This window comes from Pan troglodytes, chromosome 1 (genome assembly GCF_028858775.2).
Source record: "Pan troglodytes isolate AG18354 chromosome 1, NHGRI_mPanTro3-v2.0_pri, whole genome shotgun sequence".
In the NCBI taxonomy this organism is placed as follows: domain Eukaryota; kingdom Metazoa; phylum Chordata; class Mammalia; order Primates; family Hominidae; genus Pan; species Pan troglodytes.
This window is the reverse complement of record NC_072398.2, coordinates 195,794,892-195,820,207: the sequence shown is the minus strand read 5'-3', so window position 1 is coordinate 195,820,207 and position 25,316 is coordinate 195,794,892. Positions and strand designations below refer to the sequence as shown.

The 25,316-nt window shown below is 42.2% G+C and overlaps 1 protein-coding gene across 6 annotated transcripts; it reads right to left on the bottom strand.

Moving 5' to 3' along the window:
* Positions 1-1,630: 1,630 nt before the first annotated feature.
* SFPQ (splicing factor proline and glutamine rich) lies at positions 1,631-25,060 on the bottom strand. Of its 6 annotated transcripts, none has more exons than XM_009453086.5 (13): positions 23,663-25,060; positions 22,782-22,970; positions 22,136-22,437; positions 21,941-22,036; positions 20,626-20,822; positions 20,443-20,527; positions 19,384-19,501; positions 18,618-18,666; positions 18,416-18,537; positions 12,545-16,007; positions 9,401-9,448; positions 8,738-8,818; positions 7,806-7,900 (listed from the first exon to the last, which is right to left on the bottom strand). In XM_009453086.5, exons 1-10 carry the CDS (start codon positions 24,488-24,490, stop codon positions 15,870-15,872), a joined length of 2,124 nt encoding a protein of 707 aa, XP_009451361.1. In that variant the 5' UTR covers positions 24,491-25,060; the 3' UTR covers positions 7,806-7,900; positions 8,738-8,818; positions 9,401-9,448; positions 12,545-15,869. The 6 variants fall into 6 exon arrangements, with proteins under 6 accessions (XP_063651381.1, XP_009451361.1, XP_063651281.1 ...); XM_063795211.1 differs by having other exon boundaries at positions 7,806-7,897; XM_063795311.1 differs by lacking the exons at positions 7,806-7,900; positions 12,545-16,007 and adding an exon at positions 1,631-1,719.
* Positions 25,061-25,316: the final 256 nt, after the last annotated feature.

Below are 25,316 nucleotides of genomic sequence, written 5' to 3'. Positions count from 1 at the left end.
GGAAATTCTGTCATCTTTGATAACACAGATGAACTTGGAGGACATTACCTGGGCGAAATAAGCTAGGCACAGAAATACAAATGTCTCATGATCTCATTCATATGTGGAATCTAAAAAAGTCAAACTCATAGAAGCAGAGAGTATAATGGTGGTTACCAGGGGATGGAGGGTGAGAAGGAAGATTGGGGAGACAACAAAATTTCAGTTAAGAGGAATACATTCAAGAGTTCTACTATTGTACACCATGGTGACTACAGTTGATAACAATGTATTGCATACTTGCAGATTGCTAAGAGGATGAATGTTAATTGTTCTCATACAAATAAATGATAAGTATGTGAGGTGATGCATATGCTAATTAGCTCAATTTGCCATTCCACAATGTATACATATTTCAAAACATCATGTTGTATGCTATAAATATATATAATTTTTATTTGTCAACAGAGAGAGAAAAGGCAGGAAGACTGGGATAAGGGATACTGGTAAAGTCCATTGGGGTTATATAAACTGAGACACTGAATTCAAACTGTGCTGGTAGATACAAAAAATGCTGAAGTTAAAGACTTTTAAGAAATATAAAAGGAGGCCGCCTGTGGTGGCTCACACCTGTACTTCCAGCACTTTGGGAGGCCAAGGCAGGTGGATCACCTGAGGTCAGGAGTTTGAGACCAGCCTGACCAATATGGTGAAACCCTGTCTCTACTAAAATTACAAAAATTAGCCGGGCATGGTGACACACGCCTGTAGTCCCAGCTACTCCGGAGGCTGAGGCAGGAGAATCACTTGAACCTGGGAGGCAGAGGTTGCAGTGAGCCGAGATCGTACCACTGCACTCCAGCCTGGGCAACAGAGCAAGATTCGGTCTCAAAAAAATAAAAATAAAAAGTAAAAGGGCCAGGTGTGGTGGCTCCCACCTGTAATCCCAACACTTTGGGAGGCTGAGGCAGGAGGATAACTTGAGCCCAGGAGTTCGAGACCAGCCTGGGCAGCATAGTGAGGCCCATCTCTACAAAATAAAAAAATTAGCCAGGCATGGTGGTGCATGCCTGTGGGTCCAGCTACTTGGGGGACTAAGGCAGGAAGATCACTTGAGCTGGGGAAGTCGAGGCTGCAGTGAGCTGTGATTGTGCCACTGCACTGCAGCCTGGGCAACAGAGTGAGACCCCTGTCTCAAAAAATAAAAAAAAAGTTTGAAACAGAAAATAAGAAAACAAAATAAACTGGGTGTATATCGTCAGGATCATCTTTAGTTTTTTCCAGTAGTCCTTGTGGTACTACCACCGTTTTGTTAAATTCACCAGCCAAAGGTTTTTATTTTGTCTTAATATTTGATGAAAAGAAACTCCTGGTTCCAAACCAATAGGTAAATGGAGAGTACCTAAGACATAAGATAAAATATTGATAAATTCTCAGATGCAATTCTTCTTCTTCTTTAGGTCTTGCCAAGGGAGAAGTCATCACACAAATATTTTTTTACTGCTCAGTCCAAAGCCCTTTTCTCAGACACAGACTGGCTTCCTTTGCTCCTCTTTTCTCTTGATGCAAGTCGGCTTTCCAATCCATTGTGATCACTACCACAGAATCTGTCATTCATGTGTCTTTTCCCTCTCCATGCCACAGCCTCAGGGTAGAACCCTGTCCGAAGGCACCTTCCTCACTGTTCCGAAAAACAATCACCAGTCCCTTTTCCTTTAGGAATTGAGACACATCTAATCACTTAAAGGAAAAAGAAAGGATGTAAGTGTTCCAATCATCTCAGCAGAGTTGTCAGACATGTAAGAGAAGTAGCCATCTTGGACTTGGACACCAATAGCCTTCAGAAGACTTCAGACCTGGCCTCCCTCTGACCTGGAGCTGCCTGGCCAAGCCCAGCCAACCCTGAAAACCATAATGAGTTGTTGTCTAAAGCCATTGAGTTTAGGGGTAGCGTGTTAGGAAGCAATAGATAACTGAACTAGAGGTAGTGCTAAGAAACAGACTACAGCACAGTAGGGGGTAAAACCAGTGAGGAAGTGATTTTAATAATCCAGGTGCTCTCAGTGCCTCTTGTTCAAGGATTCCCACTGCTCTTCAGATAAAGTTCAAAATATTTAGCATGGCCTACAAGGCTTTTTATGATCTCACCCGTGCCTACAAGACTTTTTTTTTTTTAAGATGGAGTCTCACTCTGTTGCCCAGACTGGAGGGCAGTGGCACGATCTTGGCTCACTGTAACCTCCACCTCCCAGGTTCAAGTGATTCTCCTGCCTCAGCCTCGTAAGCAGCTGAAATTACAGGCGTGTGCCACCACACCTGCTAATTTTTTTGTATTTTTAGTAGAGATGGGGTTTTACCATGTTGGCCAGGCTGGTCTCGAACTCCTGACCTCAGGTGATCTGCGCACCTCAGCCTCCCAAAGTGTTGGGATTACAGGCATGAGCCACCACGCCCAGCCAAGGCCTCTTCTTACACCACTCCAAAAGTCTTTTTTCAATAAAGCTTTATTTAAATATAATTCACACATCTAACAGTTGATCCATTTATACAATTCAATGGTTTTCAGTGTATTCACAGATATGTGCATCCATCACCACTCAATTTTAGAATATTTTATTTTATTTTTTTGAGATGGAGTCTCACTCTCTTGCCCAGGCTGGAGTGTAGTGGCTCCATCTTGGCTCACTACAACCTCAACCTCCTGGGTTCAAGTGATTCTCATGCTTCAGCCTCCTAGTAGCTGGGATTATAGGCATGCACCCGGCTAATTTTTGTATTTTTAGTAGAGATGGGGTTTCACCACGTTGGCCAGGCTGGTCTTGAACTCCTGACCTCAGGTGATCCACCCACCTCAGTTTCCCAAAGTGTTGGGATTACAGGCGTGAGCCACTGTGCCTGGCCTAGAATATTTTCATTACCTCAAAAAGAAACCCTGCATCATTCAGCTATGATGCACCTATTATTCCCCATCACTCTCTCGGCCACTTCCTCTAATCTACTTTGTCTCTGTAGATTTCCATGTTCTGGCCATTTCATGTGAATACAATATGTGGTCTTTTGTGACTGGCTTCTTTCACTTAGCATGTTTTCAAGCTTTACTCATGTTGTGGCATGTTATCAGTACTTCATTCCTTGTTATGGATTAATAATATTCTTTTGTACAGATATACTACATTTTGCTTATCCATTCATCAGTTGATGGACATTTGCGTTGTTTCTACCTTTTAGTTATTGAGACAGGGTCTCACTCTGCCACCTAGGCTGGAATGAGGTGGCACAATCACAGCTCACCACAGCCTCGACTTCCTGGGCTCAGGTGTTCTGGCACAGTGCCACCATGCCTGGCTAATTTTTGTATTTTTTGTAGAGATGGGGTTTCACCATGCTGCCCAGGCTAGCTACTCCCAAACTCTGGGGTTCAAGCAACTCTCCCGCCTTGGCCTCCCAAAGTACTAGGATTACCGATGTGAGCCACCAAACCTGGCCCTTTTGGCTATTATTAATGCTGGTATAAACATCTGCATACAAGTTATTGAGCAAATGTTTTCGTTTCTCTTGGGCATTGGAATTGCTGGGTCACTTGGTGACTCTGATGTTTATTTGCCGAATTGCGGGACTGTTTTCCAACATGGCTGCACCAGTTTACATTTCCACCAGTGATGTATGAGGGTTCCCATTTCTGCCCCCCGCCTCCCCCGCCCAAGACGGAGTCTCACTCTGCCACCCAGGCTGGAGTGCAGTGGCGCGATCTCGGCTCACTGCAAACTCCACCTCCCAGGTTCAAATGATTCTCCTGCCCCAGCCTCCCAAGTAGCTGAGAGTACAGGCATGCGCCACCACACCTGGCTAATTTTGTACTTTCAGTAGAGACGGAGTTTCGCCATGTTGGCCAGGCTGGTCTCAAACTCCTGACCTCAAGTGACCCACCCGCCTTGGCCTCCCAAAGTGCTGGTTTTACAAGCGTGAGCCACCAAGCCTGGCCTTGATTCTAGCCTAATGAGTGTAAAGGGTTTTGATTGGATTTCCCTAATGACTAATAATGTCTAGCATCTTTTCAGGAGCTTATTAGCCACTTATTAATTTTCCTTGAGAAATATCTATTCACCTTGCTTTTTTCGAGATGGAGTCTTGCTCTGTCGCCCAGGCTGGAGTGCACTACAACCTCCACCTCCTGGGTTCAACTGATTCTCCTGTCTCAGCCTCCTGAGTAGCTGGGATTACAGGTACCAGCCACCACACCTGGCTAAGTTTTTGTATTTTTAGTAGAGTCAGGGTTTCACTATGTTAGCCAGGCTGGTCTTGAACTCCTGGCCTCAAGTGATCTGCCTGCCTTGGCCTCTCAAAAGTGCTGGGATTACAGGCATCAGTGCCTATGTCTTGTGTGTTTATTAAATATTCTTATTTTTTTCATTTTTTTGAGACAGGGTCTTGCTCTGTCACCCAGGCTGGAGTGCAGTGGTGCCATTACAGCTCACTGCAGCCTCAGCCTTCTGGGCTCAAGTGATCCTCCCACCTCAGCCTCCTGAATAGCTGGGAATACAGGCAGGTGCCACCACACCCACCTTAAATTTTTTGTAGAGTCAGGGTCTTGCCATGCTGTGCAGGATGGTCTTGAATTCCTGGCCTCAAGTGATCCTCCTGCCTCAGCTGGGATTATAGGTATGAGCCACCATGCCCAGCCAGTCCTAAGAATTCTTTACATATTCTACATACAAATCCCTTATCAGCTGCATGATTTGCAAATATTTAGTTTTTGTTCTCACATTTAGGGCTTCAATCCATTTTTTAATTTTTGTATATGGTGTGAGGTGTGGTCTAACTTTTTTTACATGTGGCTACCTAGTTTCCCAGCACCACTTGTTGAAAAGACCATTATTTCTCTATCGGATGATTTCGGTACCCTTGTTGAAAATCAGCTGGCCATATGCATGAGCGTTTATTTCTGGACTCAATTCTATTACTCTACGTCTATGCTTGTGCTAGTACAACAGCCTTGATTACCATTGCTTTGTACTAAGTTTTGAAATCAGAAGTGTGAATTCGACTTTGTTCAAGATTTGTTTCCAAGATTGTTTTGGCTATTCTGGGTCTCTTACAATATTCTATGTGAATTTTACAATCAGTTTATCAATTTCAAGAAATTGGCTAGGATTATGCTGAATCTGCAGCCTAGTTAGTGAAGTATTACCATGTTAACAATGTTATTATGGAGTATTTCCCCAATTATGTGTCTTCTTTCCACAATTTCTTTACCTCTGAATCCTTTAGTTATTTCAATAGTGCTATGTTTCTTCAAGTCTGTTTAGAACTAAACCTGTTTTAGATACAAAACATTATGTGCCCACTATTTTGTTAAAATGTGGACTTTGCCATGTTTAAGTTCTAGGCTTCTCCACCCTTATTGTTTTAGAACACCTGAGTCAGGTATTGTGTCAAGTACTTAACATACCAACTAATCAACAACCCTGCTATGCAGCAATTCTTGTACTTAATTCTACTTATCATTTGAGGTTAAGTACACTTGCAACAGATGGCCTCTCCTTGGGACTTCCATTCCTTTCAGTACTAGGCTCTTTCTAATTGTTCCCTATGGACTACATGATCTGCAAGTTAAATTTTCTCCCTGCTATCAAAAACTGCTAATCAGGCTCTTATGATTACATGGTATACTAAGGGAAATATCCTTTTTGCCTGTGAACCTTATCACTGGTAGAGACTTGAAAATACCATGTGCTCCTTTTGCATCTTAAGCACTGCTAAATGTTTTTGCATCATTTTCTATCTCAATGACCCTATGAAAAAGGTGTTTTGCAGATGAGCAAACTACAACTAAACAAACTTACAAGATAATGCAGCCAGGCAAATTGCAGAAATAATGTATTAATTCTGGTAGTATGACCTCACATACCCCTAACCACTATAATACACTTTATATTTTTTGCCTTGAGATCCACAAGGCTTCAGATCCACAAGAGGGAAAACCAAGTTATTAACAGAATTGAGCCAAAACAATGACTCCAAGAAGATTCTTGATTTGGGTGTAAGCTGACCTGATTATTTAAAAAACACAGTATGAAAAAAATTGACCAGATCTTGGTCTCATTCCTGGGAGTAACTGTACACAACTTCTCAAAACAAATTTCATATTGGCCGGTGCGGTGGCTCACATCTGTAATCCCAGCACTTTGGGAGGGCGAGGCGGGTGGATCACAATGTCAAGAGATCAACACCATCCTGGCTAACATTTTTAGTCTCTACTAAAAATACAAAAAAATTAGCCAGGTGTGCTGGCAGGCGCCTATAGTCCCAGCTACTTGGGAGGCTGAGGCAGGAGAATGCCATGAACCCGGGAGGCAGAGCTTGCAGTGAGCCGAGAATGCACCACTGCACTCTAGCCTGGGCGACAGAGCGAGACTCCACCTCAAAAAAAAAAAGAAAAAAAATTTCACGGGTTGAGTAGATGATGTACCTTAACCCTTTCTTTGTGGCTATTTCAAATAATCTCAAGCAAACCTGAATTTTTTTCTGCTCAATTGAAGCAAAATAATTAACTTTCTGAAATCCTGCAATATTAGTAATGAGGCCCCAAATTAAAGTCCACAGGCAAACACAGCAACACAAATTACCTTTAAGCATGAGCCTCAGATCTCGTCCTGAACCAATGCTTTAGTGAGCGCTTGCTTTGGCAAAACATACTGTAAAACTGGAATGTTTGTGTGATGCCGGGCGTGGTGGCTCACACCTGTAATCCCAGCACTTTTGGAAGGCCGAGGTGGGCGGTTCACCTGAGGTCAGGAGTTTGAAACCAGCCTGGCCAACGTGGTGAAACCTAGGTTGCATTCAACGTTTTGAGATGGTGCCACCACGCTCCAGTCTGGGCAAGAGACTCAGTCTCAAAAAATAGTAATAATAATAAATAGTGTGCGAGTCTAACAGCTTGGCAAGTTTTAGTATAAGGGCTCCAAGAGTGAAGGGGACAGATAATTTGTGTACAATTTTTACTAGGAGCTTTTAAGTCAGTTCCAGATTTTTCCTTACATTTAGATATTCTCAAAAATTACCCAGATCACACTCCATTATCAAATTTTGACTTTGAGAAATTGACAGCCCTTCGTTATTACTCAGACCAATCAAAAACACAGTAGAGTCCTCCCTTGTCTGAGGAGATAACATTCCGAGACCCGCCCCCCCCCCCCCCCCCCGCAGTTGATGCCCAAAATCACAAATGGTACCAAAGCCTAGCCTAGCCTACATGGCCTTTTTGGATGGCAAATAGCATATACAGAATGGATATGCAGTATCCAACATTCCCACCAGTATCCTGCCCAAGGTGGGAAGGACAGGATGCCTCTCAGAAAAGCACACAGTTTAAAAATTAATAACTCTGAGATTGTGGTTAACCATGGTTGCAGATAAGGGGATATTATTATATTGTTGACTATACTTGCTTGTGAAGCGATGTGACTATCTCATAACCATCATCTTATAATTCGTACATACAGAAGTTGGAAATACAAAATGCTATGTCTGAAATCCAATCAAGATGTAGGTAGTAATTGCTAACTAACATGCTAATTTTAGAAATAAAAATTACAGTGAAGGCAAATATCTAAAATGGACCATAAAAATTGATCAGTAACTGAGACTGAAAGCAGCACCGCCAAGTCACAATAGGATCCTGAATTATACTTAATCTGGGGTTCTGTGTCTGTAATACAGACCATCTTTTTTTTTTTTTTTTTTTTTTTGTCACTTTGAATATGTTGAAGTCAGGTAAATTCTAGAAAATAAAAGAGTACTAAAAAAGCAAAAACAAAACCAAAGGATAATTAGGATAATGCCTTTATTAACGAGAATGAAACGTTCATTCCTCCTTCCACTCCTTCTTGTTGGTTTTCTGGACACAGCTCACCTGATCCTGCTAATTAAAGGGTATGATTACTCCAAAGGATACAAGAATCAGAGTTACCAAATTCTCAAACATAACATTATATAACTGTCAAGTGAACTAATACCAAAGAAATCTTATTAATCGGCCTGGCGCGGTGGCTCACGCCTGCAATCCCAGCACTTTGGGAGGCCAAGGAGGGCGGATCACAGGGTCAGGAGATCAAGACCACCCTGGCTAACATGGTGAAACCCCGTCTCTACTAAAAAATACAAAAAAAAATCAGCCGGGCGGGTGTGGCGGGCGCCTGCAATCCCAGCTACTCGGAAGGCTGAGGCAGGAGAATGGCGTGAACCCAGGAGGCGGAGCTTGCGGTGAGCCAAGACTGCGCACCACTGCTCCAGCCTGGGCGACAGAGCGAGACTCCGTCTCAAAATAAAAAAAAATCTTTTAATGAAAGAACATGGCATTAATTGTAATTAATAGGCAGGGCGGAGTGGCTCAAGCCTGTAATCCCAGCACTTTGGGAGGCCAAGGTGGACAGATCACCTGAGGTCAGAAGTTTGAGACCAGCCTGACCAACATGGTCAAACCCTGTCTCTACTAAAAATACAAAATGAGCCGGGCGTGGCAGAACATGCCTGTAATCCCAGCTACTTGGAAGGCTGAGGCAGGAGAATCGCTTGAACCCAGGAGGTGGAGGTTGCAGTGAGCCAAAATCACGCCACTGCACTACAGCCTGGGCAAAAGGAGCGAAACTCCATCTCAAAAAATAAAAAATTAATGGTTCCCACACTAGTATTGCTATTTTTGTACCACCCAAGGGCCTTTCTGAAGACAGTTTAACAGACTAAGAATCATTTAACTTACCTAGAAACGTTGTCAGTCTGCTTGTGGCTTCCCTCCTTGATTGACTCACGCTGTGTGATGTCTTGAGAAGTATCTATCCACCTGTAACAAAAAATGTAACTTGCTCACTGCAGCCTCAACCTCCCAGGATCAAGCGATCCCTCCCACCTCAGCCTCCAAGGGAGCTGGGACCACAGGCACACACAACACCTGGCTATATTTTTTTCTGTAGAGACATGGTCTCACTATTTTGCCCAGGCTGGGCTCAAGCAATCCTCCCACTTCTGCCTCCCAAAGTGCTAGGAATATAGGTGTAAAGCCACCATGCCTGACCTTCTCCTACATTTTCTTAAGTAAAAAAAGAATCATGGAGTTTTAGATGGAGTCTAAAATTGAATATTGAGAATATGGCCTTTCCCCTTATTAAGTCAAGCTTTCTTTTCTGTTCTTCTATGACTGTTATATAACCATCCACTTTTTTTAAATTCTATTGTTTGACATTTTTATAATGTGTCTCACTTGCTTTCTCACATACATCCCTAATTTCCAAACAAAAATAAAGGGATATTATCTTAGAAACGGTAAACATCCCAAATATCGAAGTTTCACCCCACATATCTAAATGAAATTATTTAAATCAAACTCAAAAGCCTGTAGGGGTTAAGATTTCTAAAGGAAACTTACTTCATGTGAGCAAGCACTCCAATATCAGCCAACATCAATCATTCTTACCTAAAGAATAATAAGAAAAAGTTAATATAAAAGACAAGGGTATAAAATAAAGGTTTGAAAATGCTAGTCAACTTCAAAATTTAAAGAGTAAAATTCAGAGATAAAGATTGGGGTAAGTTACAGCATAAAAAAATAGGAAGAAACTTCATGGTGGGGGGGAGATCTAAAATTATTCTTACATAAAATAAGTAGACACCTGAATTAGAATGAAAACTGTATTTTCTTTAAAATGTAAAAGCCTAACTCTCAGTTTCACCAGTCTGAGCACAAGTTTGACTGCAATCCAAAATATACTATCCCTTATGTGAAGGTATGTGACAACGTTGACCTCACCAAATGAGTTTTAACATCAGCTCTTTTTTCATATGAAAGCACATACCCTGCTCCCCATTCAAGTATGTCTTCCATTGTCAGGCGGGCTGACCACCTTCAGCAGGAGTCCTCCAAGAGTGCCCAACTCCCCTTCCCACAGTACACAACGCTGTAGTTGTTGTCCTGCAATCCTCTGTATTTACCTCATTCTTTCCCATCTAAGTCCTCACTGAGTTTTAAAGTTAGGGCTGGAAAAGCTATGCCTTACTGGGACAGCAAGGAACCAATTTTTTTCTGAGGGAGAAGACATTCACCTTCACTATATGCCTGGCAGGGCCACAGTGCACAAAACAAAGATCAGCCTTCATTCAAGTTCCAGGTTTTTCTTCCTCCCTGAATGATTACTGCAAAGGGTATATGAAGTAAGAGTTCCCTGTTGCACATGTACCATCCATAAGGGATACTATATCGTTTTGCATTCTTCCCCCCATTCTCCACATTGTCCTATCTTACGTCCAAGCCCTTTTCGCTCTCAAAAAAAAAAAAAAAAAAAATTTTTTTCAGCACTGGTGTTCAAAAGCAACGTTTTTATGGTTAATGGTTTACCAGCAACTGTTGAGATTTCCAGTTGAGTCTTAAAAATTGCCAATCATTATCTAGCAGCAATGACAGATGATTAGGAGCAGTCAAATCCTCTGAATTCTTTTCCTAATAGGCAGCCATTTGAGAACTGCACTAGCTGACATCACTAAAACATTATCAGCTAAAGCCAAAACCAAATAAAGGCCCAGACCAACATCCTGGCTCTCTAAAACCTGTCCAAAATCATTAAGTGAAAGGCAGTAAATGCAGGACTGTGGATCATGTCACTGCAGCTGAAAATGATTAACAATAGGAGACATGCAACCCCCATTAAGGTTAAAAGTCCAAAACTAGTCACACGCATCTCTTTATTGGGGAAAAGTGAGACTATTATGCATTCTTGGTAGGTTTGCAACCTTGCATGAAGAGCACCCATTGCATTTCTTTCATCTTTCAGAAAGCACCGGTATCTGTTCCAAGGGCCTAACAGTACGAAAATACATTCTGGCATCACACCTCTGAACCCAAGACTGTTCTCATTAAAAATAATTTTGGTTTGTAACAAAATTATGAAATACAATGCAAGCACCTCGGTATAGCATTATTACTGAAACCACTTAATTCCCAGCTTTGAGTTTTTTAAAAAAACCCACTGCACTAAGATTCACAATTCATTGCTACATACAAATTAAAGCTAGTAAGAACACACTAACGTCACAAGTTTCTCATTCTAAAGTGCAAAAGCCTAATCATCTGAAAGTGAACAGGGTAAGGCAAAATTAACCCCCCACCCCAATAAAAGTTCCTGAAGTCCATATATTATATACCAAGTACATTCTCTAAAAATTGTTACTGACTGTTAAGAAATAGACCTGAGTTTTTATTTCTAACACCCAATCACTAAACCACGGCAGCAAGCACTGGCCACCGATTTAATGGATTACGACACAGGAAACCCCATCAGGGTTCTATGTAATTTAGTGATACTCATGTCACTAATACTGAGCATTATACTTGATCTGCATTATATTGCTGATATGCAGAGGCTAAACTAGTCATCATTTGCTCTTTCATCTATCAGTAGAGTCCAAAGTTGTTTGCTTGAATGGACTACATGTTCAAGTACAAGTCTGTCCCCACCTTGTGAATTGCTTGCCAACGAGCAAGCTTTTTCTTGATACACAGAAGAAAAGTCTCATAGTCATGAAGTTTTCATCAGCATTTATGCAAAGTAAACCACTTTCCAGTTACAGAGCAGAAACATTATACATGAAAACTGTCTCTCATGCATGCTAGCTAAAACCAGTTCAGAGACCAAAAAGTTGAAGTGAGGTCTGGAACAACAGTTGATGCAAAGTCCTAAGCAACAAAAGTTGTGCTTTTGAAGACTTAGGTTTTCTTGTAAACATTTTGGACTATAACATCACATCCCTAAAGCTAAGGGAACCAAATTCAAAAAGCTACTCTGAACATATGCAGTCATCCTACAGAAACGACGATGTCTTATGATTGGGAATGATTCCCAACATGTATTCGACTGTAGTCAAGTCAATGTTCCACACCACCTTCCCCCAGGTTTAGAGTATAGACATATTTAGACAAGTCCCATAACTTGAACTATTCACATTAGATTCCCATCTAAGCCCAAGTTAGTAACAATGGTGTTTTCATGAAGCCCATGTTTTTAAAAATTTTAAATCGCATTACAAAAAAACCTGTACTTTTAGTTCAACTCAACTTGTAGAATTACCAAGATTGCATAATGAAATTACTGATATTGCCGATCTATGGGCAGGTCAGTTTGCTACAATAAAGACTAATTATCACATGCTATACGGTCCATTTCAAGGTGCTAAAAGCACCCTAGTTCCCAAGTATAGTTTAGTTCCCTCTCCCCCACACCACTGATGTGTTCCATGTTATCTTCAGTTACAATGCAACTAAAGGAAACCACACAACTGAGTCAGATATACCAAAGAATCAAGTTTGCACTTTTTATCTGAGAACTGCAACAGCACTGAATTCTGCCTGACAAATTACAGCTCTAACCCCACACCCACACAGTTTTGATGTAAGCTAGCTTTACCATACAAGTGTTAGGTGCTGCACTGTAATTTCATTGTCAGAAATGTGATGCCAGAATGCCCACGGAATAAAAGTACATACAAGTCACCAAGTTAGATTATATTGCTTGTTACCTACCTGTATGCAGTCGGCAATGAGAATCTTGGAGCAAGCAGGAATACTACATCCGGGTCCTAATGTCCATTGCCATTTGCGGTACTACGTTCCTCACAGTTACGCACTGCAGAAATGCTGGCTAAATGCAGTTATGTAGCAGGCCACTACTTTAATAGTGCATAATTGCAGTCCAAGAACACCACAAAACATTCCGCCACAACTTAGTGGCTTGCCCAAGAAAAGCCAAGTATCTAAATTTTAATCTGCCATAATATGCCACTTAAAAATTGCACAGGCGTAACATTACAATTTCCCCATTTTTTAGCTGTTTATATTAGTGGTACAATACATCTATAAAGAGTGGTGGGGTTTGTAGTACTTCTTATGAGTTTAATTAATGTTCTAAGCAAAGAGGATTATGGTTTCACTAACATGAGCCAATGGGCTATGCTTATAAAATACCTATTAAATACACTGGGGTCTTAACAATATGCAGTTTTTAAAGATTAGGAGAAGTATAAAAAACAACCAGTGTTCCTCTTAAAACAAAATTATGAGAAAGTGGAGAAGAGGAAATGGGGACAAGTGGTTTCTTTAAATGAAAAAAATGGCTAAAATACTTCAAAATTGCTACCTCCCCTTTCCCACCCCAAGTTTCAGATCGACTTTTAGGAAACTATTAAGATTATTTAAATTCACATTAGGCTAAAAACTATCATATATACATTGAAGACTTATTGAAAGTCTATTTGAGTAAGCTTACAACCCTGAGTACATTGCTGTTTCAGTGATGAAAGTCAAATGTCATTTGAAACTAAGCAACATTATTTGCTAAACAACGTTTAGCAACTCTACAGTCCACAGTAAGGGTATCAAAAGCCACAACTTTCAGGAGATTATCCATTAGCATCCTTCACCACTCTTCAAAGGTACAGTACTACCAAAAGCTTATTTTAGGGGGTCTGTGCCAGCATCCCTTATAAAGAAAGGCATGTAATCTGAAAAATAAACTGAAACATTAATTTTATAGGCAGATTTTCCCATTTCCCGACCAGCCCCCACCCACACACATTCAAAGTTCACCCTCTTTGGGTGTCCCATGAACACCCCTTATTTTCTTGTCTTTAGTAGAGTCCCTACTATATAATTCAACCAAACTGTAATGGATTCCTTTCTAATCAAGACCCTTGTTTCCGTACAGAAAATCTCTTATGTATCACCAATTAATAACCTGTTTGGGGACAAAACTTCCTCACTGATATAATCATGGTAAAACTACTCATATTTCCGAGTGTGCTGGTGAATGATATAATGAGCATTACTTTCTAATGAGATTCTCTCCCTTAGCACACCACGTACCTGTCAGTCATACAACCAGAATTTGGTGAGATGCTTTTATACACTAGTATTTACTTTCAGCATTATCCTGTTTCCTATGCAGAAAGTGCTCAGATTGTTCCAACAATAGGTCTCCTTTTGTACACAGGCACAATACTAAACTTCAGCATGTTAATAAAGGTTTGACTTAGAATTTTTCTTTTGCCAATTAGCACCAAGAACAGAGGTGAAAAGGAGGAAGACACATTCCATAGTAAGAATTCTATAATGTACAGATTTGAATGGAACATAACTCAGAACAAAGCCAAACCATTCAATTACTTTACCTACTGTTAGGAAGCTGTTCCTCTAACATATTTACACTGGGAAATCAGGCTCCCATTATACTAACAGGCAACAATAAACAATCTACTTTAATAGTCAAAGTCTCTTGTTCTAATGGAAGGGGGTTCAATGAAGTTGACAATTAACTGACAACACCATGGAAACATTCCAAGCCTTTATGGTGGGAGGAAGGGATATTTGTACTGTGTAGCATGAGCAACTTTCTCCAGATTTAGTGCTACATGAAAAGGAAACTATGTGAAAACAAGTTAAATTTACAATAAGAATGATTATCTGCAACCCTATTTGTTAACAATCACCACTAGCTCTTAGAAGAGAACCAATAGATTTTTATAGTCCTATAGATTTTGCCCAACAGAAGTAGCACAAGGAGATGTAAAAGTTACAGAGTACAAATGTATATATAACTAAACCTACTTCAGTACTAAACCTTTTTTTTTTTTTTTTGAGACAGAGTCTCGCTCTGTTGTCCAGGCTGGAGTGCAGTGGCAGTCTCAGCTCACCGCAACCTCCACCTCCAGGTTCAAGCAATTCTCCTGGCTCAGCCTCCCGAGTAGCTGGGATTACAGGCACCTGCCACCACGCCCAGCTAATTTTTTGTATTTTTAGTAGAGACGGGGTTTCACCATGTTGGCCAGGCTGGTCTTGAACTCCTGATCTCATGATTTGCCCACCTCAGCCTCCCAAAGTGCTGGGATTACAGGCGTGAGCCACCGCGCCCGGCCCAGTTACTAAACCTTCTTACGTTCAAGTTTTGTTTTTTAGACTACACCCCATCTTTATAAATCAGTTGAATACATGAAAAGACTTCATGTTTAACATCTTTAATTCAAATGTAAAAGTTCAATACAAGCCATTTATAGGGCTTGAGATTTGTTGGTCTTTTAAAAACAAGAAATGGGGAAATGCAACAAAATGATCTTTCCACTTTTCAAAAGCTTTCAAGTAAAGGATAGATCATAGGGCCATAAAAGATCCATTTAATCAAACCCACTTTCACCCCCTACCAATTGTCTTACACCCATTCCACAATCTTAATACATATTCCTGAAGATTTACAGTTCAGCTTTGCTTACATAACCATTTAAAAAATACTTAGCACCAGCGTGCTTCCTATATGCCAAACAAATCATCAAACTACTTCAATATGCATTTCTTCTTTTTAAAACAAAGGGGGCAATTATTTGTAGAAAGCAATACTTAGCCTCCAGATACATTTCCCAGAAATGGCATATGCCATTCAAAGGCCTAGACACTCTCATGCTTTCAATGTGGAATACCTAGCCTAATGTGCATAGAAGCATGAATGGCAAAGTTGAAGATCAATATTATAACTATTTTTCTATTTATTTGAAGCACAGTAAAAAAAAAAAAATTGGTACACTTTGGAAATTCAGTGGCACAAGGTACACTGCCATAACTTGAGGGACATTATACAGTAAAAAAGAAAAAATAAAGAAATAAAAAGGAAAAAAAAAATTCTCCTGTTCCAAACACTGCATTACATAATTTTACCTGCCCAAACAGACCATTTACAAATATTAGGTCAATAAACTGCTAACATCCATAAAAAGATAGCTTTCTTACTAAAATGCAAGAATTTAAAAGATTGGTATCTAAACAAAAAACAAAACAAACTGGAATGAAAGCCTAAATATCACATCTAAAATCGGGGTTTTTTGTTTGGGCCTTCGTACTCTTCTCTCCCTCTACCATATCCTGCTGGAGTTCCAGGCCCCATTCCTCTAGGACCCTGTCCACCCACAGGCCCCGCACCTCCCTGCCCAAAGCGCTCAGTACGCTATTGGAACAGTAATTAACAGTTCATTATAAGTAGTTGATGTCCATGTGTGTTAAGTAAATATTTTAGAAGGTTCCGTAGTCAACGTTCGTCGATACAATCACCAATGAGTCGATCCACAGGTACCGGGAACATAGAAAGGAAAAAAGGGTAATTTGAAAATTAGTTTACGGTAATACATGCCTTGTGGTATGTTCCCACTTGAGCCATTCTCATACACCTGTTTCAAAGAACAGATCTTCCCTGTAGTGCTAAAAAATTTAAGAATTAGTGCAGATGTGAAAATCCATTCCAAAATGAGTTCTAAGAAATTTCACATCAGATTAACCCACTGAAAAACTTGCAAACTCTCACTTTCAACGTCTGAACAGGAAATTTAATTTCCAAGTAAGCCTAACAAGCCCAACCAGAGATTCAATTCACTCAATGAAGTGACAAAGACCTACTCACCAGTTAGTGGCATGTGCTGCTTAAGAAACCTTGTGCTTTTCAAGATCTTAAGACACATCTGCTAAGTTGCAGAAATCTTAAAAGGTTGAAAGTTTTAATAAAATGCTACCAGACTACAAAAAGAAAAAGCATAAAAGACTATAGATTTAGTCACTTAACCGGCACAGTAACTTGATCAAAAAAACTTATGTTGCCAAATTCTCACAGGCACACTACCTTCCGAGCCATCACTATATAACCAGAGACAATTACGTTCTCAGTACTATTCTATATTGTTGCAAACTAAATGAACAAACCCCACCCACCTTCATCAGTCCATCTTTTCCCTTAGGTCTTTGAAAAGTGCAGACACTTTGCTGTAATTCCATGTTTTAGATACTTCCCAAACAGTGAAACACCAAGCTAAAGTAACTGCAATAAAGCAGTGAGTGACTTCACTATTCCCATCTAGTTTTAGGTAATTCTGGAGATAGAAGTTTTCAATAGAAACATATGTGCCTAAATAGCAGACCCCTCAGGTATGCAAACACAGCAGCCTACACTTTTTCTCATTCCATTTATAATAGACCAGTTACTAAGAGTATTACTCCAAATAAAAAACTAAAAGGGCATCAGGGTTTAACTGTTCCTATACACAATTTCAACATTTTTTTAAACAAAACACTATTGAGCTACTCAAAATGACTAAACCTTTATCCTTTGTTTTTCAAAATCTTATAAATTACAGGGTTTTTGGCTCATTGTTCTGTGTTCTACCTCTAAGAACTTAAAAAAAAGAAAAATTTGGGGCTTTCATAATTATGTTAATTACACCAGCTGAGAACCCAGGAGCTATCAGCTACCTGTTATCTAGAATATAAACCTTTAATTGTGAGAACATTAAGGTCAAATTAGATTTTACACATTACCTAACAATGTCTTTAGGAAGAATATAAACCAAAATGTTACCCACATACTCTGAAAAATCTAAAGAAAGCCCATAGTATTACATTTTACCCAACCAGCCATTTATAATTCTAACTTTTATTCCCAAGTCTTAGGTAGATTACAAACAGGTGAGGCCTTATACTAAATCCTTATGTTTCTATTTATAAAATGAATCTTATGAGCTACTCACTGCAGCTCCCCTCCTTTGCCAAAAGCCTGTAGTGAACTCATCACATTCAACTCAGCTGTAAAAATGCACTCTCTAAACCCACCAAAATTCAGTCCTAACGATTTGTAAAGCCCTAATGCAGCCACTCATACCAGTTCAACTGATTGTTCTAAGCATCTGACAGGCTATATTCACAGCTGAAACATGATAGCATCAAGAAGGTTCAGATCAAATGCACACCATTAGTATGCTTAAAAATTGTTGATTTTTGCTACTCTGTAGCAAAATGGAGATGTCAGTTGATTTTAGAAGGTATACCTACAGACAGGCCCAACAGGTGGGAAACGACGAGTCAAAACACTCAATTCCCTTTTCATAGGATAGAAGCCACACCAAATATAGGTCAAAGTCCTACACATCACTAAAACGTGCCTAAAGCTTCAAACTACAAGTCTGATTCCTACTTATGGCAAATACCAGCTTAAAGAATGACAGTTTGCCATTTGATTATTCTCACTTGGATGTAGAATAATCAGATACATTATCTAGCATCTAGAATTTGGATTTGCCATGCACTAGAGTTCAAAAGCACCTAAATCTACTTATTGCCAAAGGTAATTCCACATACTACTAACAGCATTGACTCCTTGTTGGCAACCGTTATCTGTTTAGGTTACCACACACCGAGTTTTTCTATGTTGCCAAAGTATTCCTCAATATTACATATTTACGTATGAAATTGGTAGGGGAAACTAAAAGAGGTCCAGTCACCTACTTAAAAAAACAAAACAAAACAAAACAAACACACCTAAGTCGTGAAAATGAGAATTTCCTTGGTACTACGTCCCACAGGATACATTACCATGTCACTTCCCATCATGGAACCACTCATGGTTGCTGGTGGAACGCCAGGATTAGCTTCATAACCTATGCCACCACCACCACCTAGAGGTGGAAATTTCTGGCCTCCTGAACCATAGGGATCTAGAAAACAAAAATAGTGGTTACAACTCCACCAGGACACCACTCTCTACTTATATCATTAATTTAAATTTCACACTTACCTCCCATGTTCATTGCTCCTCCGCCACCCATTCGCATGTCTCTTTCCCTCTGCAAGAAAAAAATTCCTTTCAATATACCTGCACTATACCCACAGCAAGCATTCTTAAGAACTGAGAAATTTTCAAGAGTTAAATAAAAAACATGGTAAAGTTCAAAAGTTCATCATGTGAATTATTTTTGAAATCAATACTCTGAAAACTAAGTTAGACTCAATTATCCAAAGACCTACAAAACTTCCTATTCAAGGCCGGGAGCAGTGGCTCACGCCTGTAATCCCAGCACTTTGGAAGGCCGAGGCAGGCAGATCACCTGAGGTCAGGAGTTCAAGACCAGCCTGGCCAACAAGGCGAAACGCCATTTCTACTAAAAATACAAAAATTAGCCGAGCGTGGTGGCAGGCACTTGTAATCCCACCTACTCAAGAGGCTGAGGCAGGAGACTCACTTGAACCCAGAAGGCAGATGCTGCAGTGAGCCAAGATCAAGCCACTGCACTCCAGCCTGGGTGACAAGAGCAAAACTCTCTCCAAAAAAAAAAACCAAACAAACAAAAAAACAAAACAAAACAACCAAGAAACAAATCACAAAAAAACTTCCTATTCAATTAAATCCTCTGACCCATACAAGGAAATCAAACATAATATACTTGGTTAGAAAAAAAGCAGAAAATAACTGTAATTTGATATTAAAATTTCCTGTAATTCCTTCTAGGTACCTGCAAGTTCTATAGACAACTCCAATTGGAAGGCAGTAAAGGCTGACTTACTGGATCCATGTAGCCCATTCGGCTGTAACTTTCCTCTCTTTGGCGCCTCATTTGTTCTTCCATCTCACGTTGACGAATCATCATCTCTTCCTCTCTTCTACGTCGTTCCTCCTCTTGCCTAGAAATACCCATCAGGTACATAACTGAAGTGTTATCCACATCTTTTAGAATTCAATGAAGTGTTATCCACATCTTTTAGAATTCAATGTGAAGAAACCTAGCAGTTGACCTAAGAACTAGGTTAGCGCTAAAACAAGGGCTTAGAGTGAGCCTAGGGGCATAGTACTAAAGACATTCTGGCAAATAATATAGGCTTTATTAAGGATAATCTTACACTGTATTCAATTTTAAGTGTTAAACCAACACTGACATAATATTTAACCTTTGTATTTTGCCTGACTGACCTGAAAAACTAAGTACATCTTTTCCCTAAATGTCAGAATATAAATGTTAGTGCAGAAGTCAAGGATTAAGGCCAGGGTTGGTAGTTCATGCCTGTAATCTCAGTACTTTAGGAGGCCAGGAGTTTGACACCAGCCTAGGCAATATAGGAAGACTCCATCTCCACAAATACAAAATAAATTTAAAAATTAGCTGGGGGTGGTGGCCTGTGCCTCTAGTCCCAGCTACTCAGGAGGATTGCTTGAGCTGAGGAGTTTGAGGCTGCAGTGAGCTATGATCATGCCACTGCACTTCAGCCTGGGCCCATCTCAAAAAAGGAAGAAAAAAAATGGCCAAGCGTGGTGGCTCATGCCTGTAATCCTAGCACTTCGGGAGGCAGACAGGTGGATCACTTGAGCCCAGGAGTTCAAGGCCAGCCTGGCCAACATGGCAAAACCCCGTTATCTACTACAAACACAGGAAGAATTAGCCAGGTGTCATGGCGCATGCCTGTAATCCCCGCTAATTGGGAGGCTGAGGCAAGAGAATCGCTTGAACCCAGGAAGCGGAGGTTGTGGTGAGCTGAGACTGCACCACTGCACTCCAGCCCGGGCAACAGAATGATACGTTTCAAAGAAAAAAAAAAAATGAAGGCTTAAACCTTAAACACAATTTTACCTCAATTGCATTTCTTTACGTTTCTGCATTTCTTGATTGTGAAGTTCTTCCATGCGTCTTAATTCTTCCTGTCGTCTCATCAGATCTGAACATTGGAAAATATTTGGATTCACATTAACAAGGTTCTAATAAGGTGAAAAACAATTGACCTTAGCAGTGATGTTCACGCACAGATCTTTTTACCTTGGCGCAAAAGATTTGCCTGATGTTCATGATAGGCATCTTCCATTTCACTTTCCAATTTGTCTTTTGCATCTTTCATGTTTTTTTCAACTTGTTCCCTTTGCTGTTTTTCCATTTCATCCAAAGACTTCCATCGCTGAGAATATTCGTACTCAAAGGTGCCATGCTGGGCAAAACGAGGAGGGGTTTCTCTCTCCCTAACAATACACAAAATTTTAACATGAACCGATTTGTGAACGCATACCAGAAAATACTTGCCCTAGTACTGGTCTTTTTCCTGTTCTATTTCTTGTAAAGAGTACAAAAGGCAAAAATTATCCTGATTCATCTAAAAATATCTTCACAGCAAAAATACTCAGAACACTCAGTAAAAGAATACAGGCACTGGAGATAAATCCTACCTTCCTCGTTTTCTAATTGTTTTCCTCTAGCCAAATTCCTTACCGAGGCTTATTTTTTCCACCCATAAAAATGTACTGTAGGCCACGCGCGGTGGCTCACCCCTGTAATCCCTGCACTTTGGGAGGCCAAGGCAGGTGGATCACCTGAGGTCATGAGTTTAAGACCCATCTGGCCAACATGATGAAACCCCATCTCCACTAAAGATACAAAAAATTAGCTGGGCATGGTGGCAGGCACCTGTAATCCCAGCTATTCTGGAGCCCTGAGGCAGGAGAATCACTTGAACCCGGGAGGCAAAGATTGCAGTGAGCTGAGATCACACCACTGCACTCCAGCCTGGGAAACAACAGCGAAACTCCAGCTCAAAAAAAAAAAAAAAAAAATGTACTTCAGCCAGGCACAGTGCGTCATGCCTGTATCCCAGCACTTTGAGAGGCCGAGGTGGGCGACTCACCTGAGGTCAGGAGTTCGAGACCAGCCTAGTCAACATGGTGAAAGACCATCTCTACTAAAAATAGAAAACGAGCCAGGCATGGTGGCACATGCCTGTAATCCCAGCTACCTGGGAGGCTGAGGCAGGAGAATCGCTTGAACCTGGGAGGCAGAGGTTGCAGAGAGCTGAGGTCATGCCACTGCACTCTGGCCTGGGCAACAGAGTGAGACTCAGTCACACACGTGACTTTATGCCATTATTGCAGGGACAAAACAGGACTGCATGTGAATGTATCCACCTTAGAAACAAACAGCTATCTGAATAACAGCTTCAAATCTTCCTCAGCCTGAGATTTTTTACTAATAAGCATATCCACATCAAATAATTTTGCATATTTTAAGCAAAATTGGAAAATCACTAAAATAAATTTAACCTTTACACTTGAATTAAAAACTGCCAAAAAAGTTTAATCAATCTTACTTTTGATACATTGGATTCTTCTGGGCAAGTTTTTCAGGAAGACCATCTTCATCATCTAGTTGTTCAAGTGGTTCCACAATGACTGGACGAGGAGTTCTAATAACAAAAATGGTTCCATCTTAGCTTTGTTCCAGTTTTATTGCCACCATCTCATATAAGTTGATAGAAATTATTAGAATAAACAAAACAACTTACGTCGTCAGTAAGAAAACACCTTCACTGCATCGTTCAAATGCCTTTCTTGCTGCTGGCTTAGAAGCAAATTCAACAATGCCTTTCCCTGTAGATCTTCCACGATCATCCACTATTACAACAGCCCTTTCAATAGGACCAAATTGGCTAAAGGCTTCTTCCAACAGTTCATTGGAAACATAAGGTGAAAGATTACGAACAGAAAGGGCAGCAGCATGTGTAGCAAAGCGAACTCGAAGCTGTCTACCTCTCATGGGTGTATCATCGAGTTCGGCTTTGGCAATTTCAGCCAAAGCTCTAGATTCCTGTGTATCAGAGACACTCATGTTAATGACCTCAAAATTGGTTGTCTACTCTTAAAATTGTCATAAGCCTACTTCCTACTCCCTTTCTTCCTTCAGCTCAGTTCGAGCATTACCTTTAGGCAGCACCCACTAACACCACTTAGTTTACCCACCCCACCCCTCTTTTCTCTTAGGTAGCAACAATTATGCATTATACCGCAAACATTTTTCCTGTAAGAATGGTGAAAAATCTAAAAGATCAATTTATCCTCCCCAGTTTAAAAACCAAGCCTTCAGCGTTTGTAGTGACAAAAAAAATCTCCCACCCTTTTTAATTCTACGTAAAATCAAACAATTACACTCACAAGCTTAATAAATCCGAATCCTTTGCCTTTGTTGATAAAAACTTCTCCTGGTTCTCCATATTTAGCAAATAGTCTTTTGAATTCATCCTCCGTGATATCAGCAGGTAGATTCCCAACAAACAACCGACATCGCTGTGTGTAAGTTTTCTCTCCAGGCCTCCTCAAGAGAGACAAATTGGCTTTAAACCCCTAATGAAAAAGGAAAGAAGTTTTCAAACACCGGAGACCTCTGCAAGTGAAAATCCCCAAGACAGTATTTGCTTATCTGAAACCTATCAGTTGCCTTTCTGTTCCGTTTGGTCACAATCAAGGTTTTACTATGTGAGATTTCTAACATGAGCACTATCTTAACATTGAAAAAGGAGCCCCATCATCCAGAATGTTCGAGAATAGACACACTTCCCCGAAGAGTAGACGTCCATCAGCAACTGTCAGCCACATATGTTGAGTGTCCCTAAAAAAATCTCAATAGTATGAAAATTAAAATACGAAAATAACTCAAGTCCAAATGCCACTGTAACCTACACGATCTGCGCCTGCGCTTTTATGGAACTTCCCGGTTCTCTCCAAACCTACGCCGCATGCTCTGCATTACGCCAGTCCCAGGGACAGGCTACCTTCTGCAGGGCCGACCACCGCGACCCCGCGCTTCCTTCCGAAAGGAAACCTCCCCTAGCCTTCCGCCCGCCGGGAGAGCAAGGCGCGGCAGCGGCCAATCCCACGCCGACCGACGGCCCCGCAGGCCGCCCCGCCCCCGCGGCGGCGCGCGCAAGCGCCCCTTCCGGCAGCCGACAAAATGGAAGCCCAGCGCGGGGGCGGGGGCGAGGAGGGGGCCGCCGCCATCTTAGGGGAGCCGACGCGTCGCTCCCATAAACACTCACCTCCGAGTCCGAGATCTTCTCCTCGCTGCGGCCGCCGGGCCCGCCGGGCGGAGGCCCCTGGTGATGCTGCTGGTGGTAGGGCGGGTGGTGCTGGCGGCCCCCGCGGGGCTCCCCGCCGCCTCGATGAGGCGGCTTGGGGTGGCCGCCAGGAGTGCTTAGGCCCGGGCCGCCACCTGGCTTCGGCCCGCCAGGCATTTTGCCGCCTTTGGGACCACCCGGACCTGGGCCCTGCTTAGGCCCTGGACCCGGGCCCGGGACTGCCGCGGGCGGAGGCGGCGGGCCTCCGGCCTGAGGAGGTGTGGTAGGGACCCCGCTGCTTGGCGGGGTGGGTGGCGGCGCCCCGGGAGGGGCCGAGGTGACTGCAGGCGGCGGGGTCGGCGTCGGGCCTGGCCCAGACCCTGGCGGGGCCCCCGAGGTTGGTGGAGTGGCGGGCGGGGCCGAGCTGGAGGCTGGCGGTGCGCTGCCTACTCCGGGAGCGGGGCCGGGTCCCTGAGCAACGACGGGCTTGGAAGAGTCCTGCGGCGGTGGCGGCGGCTGCTGCTGCTGATGCGGCTGTGGATGCGGCGGCGGCTGATGCGGTGGCGGCTGCTGCGGCGGTGGCTGCTGCGGTGGTGGCTGTTGCTGCTGTTGGTGTGGAGGCGGTGGCGGGATCGGAGGCTTAGGGCCGCTCTGGCCCGGGCCAGGACCCATGGGGCCGCGATTCTGATTGAGGCCCATGCCGGGCGGCGGAGAACGGAAGTCGTGGAGGCCGCCGCGGCCGCCGCCTCCTCCACGCCTGTGGAAGCCGCCACCGCCACCGCCACGACTCCGGAACCGATCCCGAGACATGTCTGTGGTCAAGGGGCGGTCGAGGCAAAAGCGAAGAAGACGCTCAGGAAACGTGGAGGCCACCTTGCTTCTCACAAAATGGCGGATGACACAGGCGGCGCGCCGCCTTTGTCCTCGTCTTATATAGGCCAGCTGGCACGGCCCCGCCTACTCCACGATCGACAGCTCCAATAGCCAATTGCAATTACTATGCCTGATGACACTAAGTTGCGAACCTCTGATCTTTCCTATTGGCCCCTGGGTGAGAGGCGGGAGGCATGGAGGGACTGAAGTTTCCAGTTGGCCAGTGAGCGAAGAAGGCGTTGGCTGTAGGCCACTATGATTTGCTAGGAGAAATTTGAATGGGTATGCCAGGGCAATTTTCACTTGCGAGCAAATAACCAGGGCTCTATCCGCTCCTGCAGAGAAGCGTTGGAGGTCTCTTTTCTTTCTTGATTGTCCCTAGGAGCAATCTATTGATATCCTTGCCCAGAAAAACAGATGTTTTCCGATTCAAAATCAGAAATTGAGTGCCTGCTGTCTACCCTACCTCGTGCCAACTCAATGAAAGTAGAGAAGTAAAATCTTACCGATTTCAAACACACGCAGTCTTAACTGATTTCATTATGGAACCTCATAGGAATACAGATTTATTGTAGCAGCATAAACTTTTCAATAGGCTTCTGTGGGTGCGCGCTTTGTTCAAAAAGAGCCCTTGTGTGTATGTGTATATATATACACGTTTACAAACACCAATCACAGGAGGAATGTAAATATTCCACTCAACACTTTACGAACAGACTAAGGTACTTTTTAAAAATTACAATGTTAGGCTGGGCACTGTGGC